The sequence below is a fragment of the Pseudorasbora parva genome, chromosome 16, assembly GCF_024679245.1.
Source record: "Pseudorasbora parva isolate DD20220531a chromosome 16, ASM2467924v1, whole genome shotgun sequence".
In the NCBI taxonomy this organism is placed as follows: Eukaryota; Metazoa; Chordata; class Actinopteri; order Cypriniformes; family Gobionidae; genus Pseudorasbora; species Pseudorasbora parva.
The window spans coordinates 29,842,188-29,851,752 of NC_090187.1; the positions used below are offsets into that span (position 1 = coordinate 29,842,188).

The 9,565-nt window shown below is 35.8% G+C and overlaps 1 protein-coding gene across 2 annotated transcripts in view; it reads right to left on the minus strand.

Moving 5' to 3' along the window:
* The window catches only part of nup205 (nucleoporin 205), a 28,199-nt gene extending 20,118 nt beyond the window's left edge, over positions 1 to 8,081 (minus strand). The window contains exons 1-9 of one of the 2 annotated variants that reach the window (XM_067420205.1): positions 8,001 to 8,081; positions 6,613 to 6,755; positions 6,230 to 6,401; positions 5,362 to 5,506; positions 4,070 to 4,229; positions 3,770 to 3,998; positions 3,451 to 3,615; positions 3,128 to 3,303; positions 2,446 to 2,562 (exon numbers count right to left, since the gene is read on the minus strand). In XM_067420205.1, the coding sequence (XP_067276306.1) occupies positions 2,446 to 2,562; positions 3,128 to 3,303; positions 3,451 to 3,615; positions 3,770 to 3,998; positions 4,070 to 4,229; positions 5,362 to 5,506; positions 6,230 to 6,401; positions 6,613 to 6,755; positions 8,001 to 8,028 (1,335 nt within the window). In that variant the 5' untranslated portion in view covers positions 8,029 to 8,081. The remainder of the gene's footprint in view (positions 1 to 2,445; positions 2,563 to 3,127; positions 3,304 to 3,450; positions 3,616 to 3,769; positions 3,999 to 4,069; positions 4,230 to 5,361; positions 5,507 to 6,229; positions 6,402 to 6,612; positions 6,756 to 8,000) is intronic. The other variant, XM_067420206.1, reaches the window with a different exon arrangement.
* Between the last annotated feature and the right edge of the window lie 1,484 nt (positions 8,082 to 9,565).

The window sequence follows — 9,565 nt, forward strand, 5'->3', positions numbered from 1 at the left end:
ATCACTAAATTAGCAAAATTAATTTACTTAAATTGAACAAAGTATTAGTAAACTTATTATTCTAGCCTATAAAATTATATATATATATATATATATATATATATATATATATATATATATATATATATATATATATATATATGTGTGTGTGTGTATATATATATATATATATATATATATGTGTGTATATTTATATATATATATATATATATATATATATATATATATATATATATATATATACACACACACAATACTTTTTTTTTTTATCAAAATTATTTTTCTTTTCTTTTTTTGTGTGGTCACTTCCATAAATTTGCAAACATTTTTATTTTTTTCATAATTAGGATGCCCCATTAACCATATTATTATGTTAGATGCACAATAGTCACACATGGCAATAAATCAAACAAAATGCATGAATCTTGTTTGGTATTACAAAAAAAAGGCTGGTCCAGTGGTGTGCTATCTATGTTTAATAACATGATCGCTTGGGGTGGGATGGGAAACATGACAAATCTTTCAAGTAAACCACAGCAATAAGCAATTGCTTAATATAAGTTAAAAAGAATTCAAGTAATTAAGTAATCAAGTTATCAGTTATCAGTGATAAAATATATATTAATAAACAAATGATAATAGTTGTCAGAAAAGGACAAATGAATACAACATAAAGATACATATATACAAACAGTGCTTTAAAGGCCCACTAAAGTGCTTTGGAATGTGCCGCATTATTCAATGTGTTGACGTTATTTCCCCTGAAACGGCTCCAGCTGTTAGCAGCTCCCCCCCCTTTTTTGAAACGGCCATATTGTTTCGTTAATATACAGTTTGACTAGAGCGGACCTTTCTGTTTGGTAAAGCCAGTTTCCTTTAACACTGTTTATCACATATATAGTGTCCTATGTGCCTTTCACCATGTAGAAATGAGTAAATGAGTGTTAACAACTGACCGATTTCAGCCGCAGCTTCAGCAGTGTAGGGGGCGGGCTTTAGTTCTAGAGAGCATTTTGATTGGACAGAAGATTTGACGAGAAGGTGAAGTCTGCGAAGACGTCATCAAAATCTGAGATTTGTTTTAACGGAAGTGAGAGACTGTAAATTTTGAATGCTTATCTCCTAAATGCTAATTTTGTCATTGTTTTGGAACAGACCAGCTTATTCATAACTTTAAGGCTAACACAGTCATACTAAAAGCTAAAAAACTCAAATTTTTATTTTGATTTCAGTGGGCCTTTAAGTGTAAGTGCTGTTTTCCCCGTTTGTGTTGTTGTTAAGCTATATTAGTTTGCTTTCACTTTGAGAACTTACTAATGCACAGATCCAGCACTTACTGACATGTCCCAAACTTTTTTACTCTAGTCAGGATATGGGCATATGCATATGTGTGTATTTGATCATTCAAGATCATCGGGACTGACTGATATAAGGACCATTAAACAAATGTATGATTATATACATACATTTATACATTTACAGATTATACACTAGAGTGACTAGGAAGGCACAGTTAGTCCATTCAGATGTTACCCACCCATTATGTACTGAATTTCAAATGCTTCCATCGGGTCGGAGATTTAAACTCCCCCTGTGTAAATCTAACAGACACAAAAACTCCTTTATACCTGCTGCAATTACTTTTCTTAATGATTTGTTATGAATGTGTGTCATTTGAATGTGTGTTATTATACTGTGTTGCTATTCAAACATGTACTTATGCCTTATGCCACAAGAATTGCCTTTTAGGACTATAAAGTTATAAAGTAAAGTAAAGTAAGAGTAGGCTAATGAGCTAACACATTCAGTACACTCGTGCGAGCGCTGACAGGCAGCAAACACACGCAGTCTGACATCTGAGTTCGGAGTCTACATCACTGTTATTAACTCTTTTTAGTGCAGTCGGGTATATTATACTTTTATTTGGTCATTATGAAATATGGTGAGAAAGACTGGCCTTCGCTTTCACAATTGTGGTACTGGAAGAACTGTCAGCTGAAGAATAAAATCAGTTTTATGCGTCTGTGGGGTACAATCTGAAAGAGGCTTGTGCCAATAAAACGAAAGCTGATTGGCTGCAATATAAGATGCATACTGGTCTAATTTGTATATACAGCAAACAATTGTTGGACTAGCGAAAGAAACAACTAAAACACCCCCGGATAAACGCGCGTTGTGGGAGGCGGAAGCAAAAATTAAGACCTGTTATTTTTATACTATCACATTATTTAAGACCTAGACTGCAATACTCCTGCAAATTTAAGACTATATAAGGCCTTACATTAGTTTTTATGACCCTGTATGGAAAATCCAGATGTTTTTATGACTTTTTATGTCCTTAAATTCTTGTTGTTAAATTGATTACTTTTTATGACCTCACGGAAACCCTGTCATCAAGTCTGTAGTACGTGATATAATAAGTGATAAATGTAAAGGGATGCTCACAAGGATCATGAGGTGGTCCAGATCCTTGCGTAGAGATGATGGTGGCTCGCTGCCCATCTGCAGAGCCATGTGGATCAGTCGAGCATCTTCATCAGCACGGTTACGCAAATGCTTCACCTGCAAACAACACTCTTCACTTAATGTCTTAATTAATACTTTTATTCAGAAAGGACATATGATCAAAAGTGACTGTAAAGACATAAGGTTATGAAAGATTTCTATCAATTTCTTTCAGATAAATGATCTTTTAAACTTTCTATTCATCAAGAAATCTTGCAACAAAAGAAAAAAAAGCATCACGGTTTTCACAAAAATATTAAGCACCAAAAACTGAAATCAACATTGATAATAATTGTGACTGTAGATTGGAGTAAAGAAAAATTAAAAACATTACAATAAAGAGTCCACATTTTCTAACGATAGTGTACAGCAGAGGTGCCCAATCCTGTTCCTTGAGATCTATCTACTTGCAGAGTTCAGATCTAAACCTACACATACTGATCCAACACACCTGTCTATCAAGTTACTATCAACTATGTAACTATCAAGTGCTCCTGAAGATCTTAATTAGCTGGTTCATTGTGTTTGATTAGGGTTGGAGCTGAATCTCCAGAAACAGAATTGGGCACCCCCTTGGTGTGCATGAATAAATAGCTAAAATTGCATGCATTTCTCCTCGCACCTTCATTGGCATAAGAGCCAGGAAATCAGTAATCATAGAATGCAGTCTGCGTGTGTAGAATTCTTCTTGGCTGAAGCCATCACTTCCCAGGATGCCCTCTGTCAGGAAGAGGAAGACACCTCCCAAAAGTGCCTGGTCTGCCAAAGCCTCATCTGCCTCAGTGTACTCCACTAGAGCTGAGAAGAAAATAGATAAAATTGGGAGAGTACATTAACCTAATAACACATCTTTACACTTTTTCATGCATTTTCAAGGTTGATCTACTCTTTGCATCTACTATAACAAACTATAGCATATATAGATATACATGTAAAGACGTTAACCTGCGCCCTGTGGAAGTTGTGAGAGGGCCCGCAGAGACAGAGCCCATGCCAGCTGCACCACTGCCTGCAGTCCTGGAAGCTTCCAGCCCTGACTCTCCACCAGCCGACTGTGCACTGCTGCCACATACTGCTTCTCCGTCAGTAGAGGCAAGGCCTGGAGCAAATCTAATCAACACACAATAAATGTATTTGTGAAAATATAATACATTAACTACTCTACTAAATAAACAACATTTTCTAATAATTGCACTTGTATAAGTGTGGATAATAATAAAGCATTTATAGCTACCAAAGATGGTTGAAAAAAAAGCATGAATACCTTCTCTGTCCTCTGTTCCTTGCTCCAGAAAACTAACATCCAAGCAATAAAGCAACGCCATGACTAAAGCAAGGTTGACGCTATCCAATGAGCCATCAGCCTCAGCAGTCACCGTCTCCAAGTGACTGATGAGAGCCAGGGTGTCATCTTTGCTTAGAGGTGACTGGCATGTCCAGGCAAACAAACACTCCGCCAGGGACTGTCGGCACTCTTTGATGAGGTCAGATACCTGTACCATATGAAAAATACTTCTTTAATACTTACTATTAAAGAATGTCTATTTACATTTATTTGCTTCACCTCTTTCCTGTGTTTCTCATTGCCAAGGCCCCGCTCTTTCTGAAGCCTCTCAAACTCACGGGTCACGCTGACATCTGAGAGCAAGTTCAAGATTTGCTTGGTCAAACCCTGAGCCATCAGCTCATCAGTGAACCGTGTAGTGAGATTCACCAATTCAGGACTACATGGGAAGAAATCATGACAAAACCAAAGAATTACATTAAAAATCGACAAACCTAAGATAAAAACACAAATTAATTGTTGCTGTTTTTTGTAATGAACACTTCTACAATCTATCTAAAATTATGGGTTGGCACACTAGTACATGAAATTATTTGACAAACTTAAACTACTTTTCTGCTTTGACTGAAATCCTATTGAAACATGCGATTTGTCAGTACAGGATTTGTCGTTTTTTAAAGAGTCAATATTCTTTAGTACAGTGGTTTCCAAACTACGGTCCACACCCCCTGTCAGAGCAGGAACTTACTTGCTTGGAGGTCAAATATGGATGCAAATAAAAGGTACTCTGATATGTGTGTGTGAGTGTGTGACTTAGGGGGGGAAAAGTTGGGAACCACTGCTTTAACACACAAATGTTTACAGAGCGCTGCAGGAATAAGTCCAAAACCCTGGAAACATGTTTTAGCACTTCCACCATCCAGAAGTAAAAGGTTTTTCTGGTTTTTTTTTTTAGCAAAAACACTCAAATAATTCTGTAAAGAATTACATTTTTGGTTAAATTCCTGAAATAAGGTCTATGAATAACACAAGCTCAAGATAGTTTTACATTTTATTCTATGACATTTTAAGCTTTTACATGTCTTGAAAGGTGGTTGTTAACAAGTAGCCAAACGGGACTAAAGAGACTGTCAGGGACATTAAACATCATGCCAAACAGGTCTCTACTCTAGATTACCTTGAAGAACAAAATGTGTAGGACTCATTAACATTTGTTGGTCACAGAGCATATTTTCAGCAATTATCCAAAGGCCAATAGAAAATTCTACTGAGTAATGTTAACTTTTGGTTTGGACTACAAAAATAACATGATCCCTGCATCAATCTATAAAATGTAAATGTATCTGCTAGTGTTTAATAAAACACTAGCATATAGATGGACTAAAAGCTTCAATATTTTTATGGTCTGCAATAAAGTTTACAGGTCAATGATCCCATATTTCCATAATCCTGGGAGGTGTTGAGTGGTCGAACCTCTTAGATAAAATGTTTCTTAAAAAAGTAAAGTATGGGAGAAGCATGAGCTTGGTGAGACCAAATAATGGAGGATGCATGAAGGAAGAACAGCAAACCTCAAGTCAAGAGTGAACGTCTTCCCGTGTCTGGACTGGATGAGCGAACGGAGGGAGTTGGCCACACAGCGTTTGCCATCCCAGTAAAGGAGCACAGCTACCAGGCCTCGAGTCAGACCAGGGAAATGAGGCTGCTGATGCTCTCCTAAAAATACACACATAACACATAAGATCTCATTATTTAAAAGCAAAAGGGATGTGACGATGAGGACATTTTCCCACCGGTTAATTGCCATGTGACAAGACAACACCAGTAATACCGGTATTACATCATCTCATCCACATTGTACTTTCCAGAATTAGAAGCAATTCTGGCAATTTATTATTACTCTTAATGAAAAACTCATTAAGAGTAATACTAAATGTCTTTTTTATTAGCAAATCAAACAAGCGTGGCAGCTGCATTGTTGTGGTGCGCTTGAAGGTGTTTGTGTGTAAATTAGAAGTGTTACTTCCAGATGCAGCCACTTTCATCAGGCAAAGTTTACAGATTGCCTCAATGTTTGCAGGTTCCCTGTATTAGCATTGGGTTTAAATCCAAAATACAGACGTTTTTTACATTTCGGTTTGAAACCAAATCTTCTGTCATCATCTTATCAGCTTATCTGACTCCTTCTGCTGATCTCTGCTGTGACTCTCTTTTGGCTCAAGTTCAGTCTTAGTGTAGTGTCTGTTCTCTAACTGAAATAAATGATTTGTATTACTATAAAAAAAATCTAAACGACGGTGGGCAAGTGATGTAATCTGTGTTTGGCTGAACACCGGTAAAACCGACTATGGTAGCAAGCCTACAAAGCAACTTAACTGCAATATCATATGAGCAATGGGCATTTCAACGGTATTGAATGAGTATGCTGAGTGTGCGTACCTGCCAGCAGCAGTTCAAGGGCAGCTAGTTCTCCCAAGTCAAAAAGGTCACTAAGGATAAAAGCTTCTGAGATGAGCTGCTCAGGAAGTAGTCGTGCTCCCTGCTGGCCCTGAATAGCAATGCCTTCGGTGCTGGCTTTCCGAACCTTCTCTCTTTGTTCGGCACTCTTCTGCTGTTTTGCACGAAAAAAAAGAAAAAAAGATTTGAGAATAATTCATTCAGATTGGTTTTGTAAACTGATTTGGAATTTTGAAGCTTTCAAATCAGGTTACAGATTCATAATTCCCCACCAAACTCAACAGTACAATTAAAGGGTTCCTCAAGGGTCGTCAATATAAGATTGAGATTGAAATATTTTGAATATATGGAGAGTAAAAGCCTACTGGGTTTTTGAAAAGGGAGAGGAAGTTGGGTTTGTGTTTTTTCAACTGTAGATCTAAAAGATGAACGCTCTCAGGCTGACGTTTCCATATGGCGCCCTCCACGGCTTCCCAGAGCTCCTTCAGCGGGCCCCACAGACTGGCTCCTGGAACCATGTCACATCACATTTGGTTTATGTCACATTACAATGGGTTTAGGATACACTTTATTGTAATGTTCAGTAATATTAATTTAACTACAATGCCACTCTTGTATGAGAACAAAACTTGAACTGATTTGAGCTGGACGATGACTGTTTGCTTTATTGCTAATGTGACTTTGAATCCTAATTTACAAATGTTGCAACATCGACATTGTTACTAAACTGAACTGAATTAACAATGAACTGACGCATTCTGAATAAATGACACTTATCTTCAGTAGAGCTTCTTGTATCTGAATTGAACTCATTTCATAATTGAAGAAGTTATCGAACTGAACACAGTACTGTATAAACTTAAGCTGATATAATACTTGCCCTCTTTAAATTTGAATTTAAATTCATCTTGAATTTAAAGAAGTTTGCATTATTGATTGTTATTTTCCCGTTTATTACACTTTCCATGAAATCATAAAATCCTCTCTTTTTTCTGTACAAACCATATACTGTTTGGAGGATACCTAGTATTTTATCTGAATCGATTTTTCGAGTTCCAATATGTCCAACAATTTGTTAAATTCTTTAGTGTTACTATACTGAGTTGCCTTGACTTAAAATTAGAGGTTGATTATTACAACATTATCATTAATTCAGTAGGTTATATATACGACTAATGAAGCATGGAAAGCAACTTGGATATCAACTATAAATTTACTGACTGCTATTAAGTAACGTTACAACAGGCAGCGAGCAAAACAGGAGCAAACATGAATGCAAAATAGATGCAATGACTCATATTTAAGTAAATATAAGATACCACGCTAACCATATTCTTAAATACGCATTAAAGCATTTTTAGATTTAAATCAGACACTATCTTCGCGATTATTAACCTTATTTACAAAAAGAGCTTATTCACATGTTAGCAATTAAGTTAACGTTATTGTTCTAAATAAACAGCTTTGTAGGGTCACACAGAGAAGATGGTCTTACAACGACTTTTCCTGTAATGATAATTATAGTAATGTGGATAGATAATAATAATGAATGTAGTGTGACGCATATAACGTTAGCTAACGTTACACGCTTTTGGCATATTTACTAATGAAGGGTAACACGGAGAGACGACTAACGTTAGGTACTTGCACTTTAAATCTATTAAATTACATTGGTTTGAATGGCCAATATTCGCTACTCTGTGCTGTATAAAACATGGAGTATGTTTATAAAATAGAATATAAACATTTATACCTGAATTTACCGCCATCTGCGTCGCCATGTCTGCAGCGTGAGTGGGCTGCCCCGAATTTTGCCTGTGTGAAAATACAACTTTCAGTTTCTTTTGTAAAGAATTTATTTAAATTTGCATTTGTGTAAATCTGTGTATGTATATTATTATTTATCTATTTTTGTTTGTTGTTTGACAATACTGTGTTGCGTTATCTGGTCTTTAGTGAAAATTATTTGGTAGAATGGCAAATCGGCATGAAGAGATTACTTAAAAAGCGAGGAGTGGCCCAAAACTTGTCAAATAGGTCCGACACAATGGTCTTTCTAAACAATATGTTTTTCTACTTTGCTAAATTTCCATTGTATTTATTCTTATTGTATTATTATTTATGGCTAAATTATTGTCCAGACTATGGCTGCAGTGCAGCAAACTCCACAGAGACAGTTTTGTCACATGGTGTTTGTTCATTTCCTCATCGCTTCTAAAACGTGGTTACAGTTACACGGTGTTTCATAAAAATAATTTAACAAAAGGTGCTAGGACCATAAACTAAATAAAATATGCTACGACCAGAGCCATGGAAAAAGCCTTTTTCTATGGCTCTGGCTAGGACTATCCCGTTGTTAGGTCTGACGTCACGCGGCAGCTTCCGTGTCCAATCCATAGTCCAATCGCTCTATCGCATACCACAAGAAAAACTACAAACGGTTCTAACTAAAATATAATGTCCTTGAATGGGGACAGTGGCACACAAGAGGTTATTATATTTAAGTGCACCTACTCAAAACATAATTTTAATTAAACGCTCAAAAGGTACGACTTTGAGAGACTATAACGTCCAATGCAGATTTTTCAGCTAACGTTAGCAGATATTGGAGTTTGAATGTATTTGTTTTATATTGATGATTTCAATTTAAAATCTTTGTGGTTGTTGTATTGAAGGGCACCATGTAACATCCTGGGATTATTTAACAGGCAGTAATGTGGAGAACATATCCTGTCACATGGTCACATGATATGTCCTATAAATATTATATATCTTTCTGAAAATGTTGTCAACTATTGCTCCCATTATTACACCTATTTTTTATTTTATTTTTTCATTGCATGTTGCTCCAAGAACACATTAATACGTAAATTAGATACAGTGGAGCTTTGATTGAGTTGCATTGAATGGGAAAACCCATTTATGGTCATTTTACCAAAGTTTTGCATAAAGTAAAATGGTATATCAATTCATTCCGCTATATCTTTCCTAACATAGTTGAGAATCATCTTTAAACAAAGTTTGTTTAAAAAACAAACCTGAAACCTGAAAACTTATTTGTGAGTGATTTTTTTTTTAAATTCCATTGTTTTTGCCTATAGATGTCATATTATGTAATTTTATGAGTCCAGGTGTCCACTTACGAGGACATCATAGCATATGAATAAAATATAATAATAAAAAAATTAAAATAAAAACAATTTTATCATCTTCCTTAAATAGTTGCCCAAGTCATTATTTCAGGTTTCTCCGAAAACACAAAAAAACTTAAACTGGCCAAGGGTCACACTCTTGACATAGGCCATACTACAGGGGTAG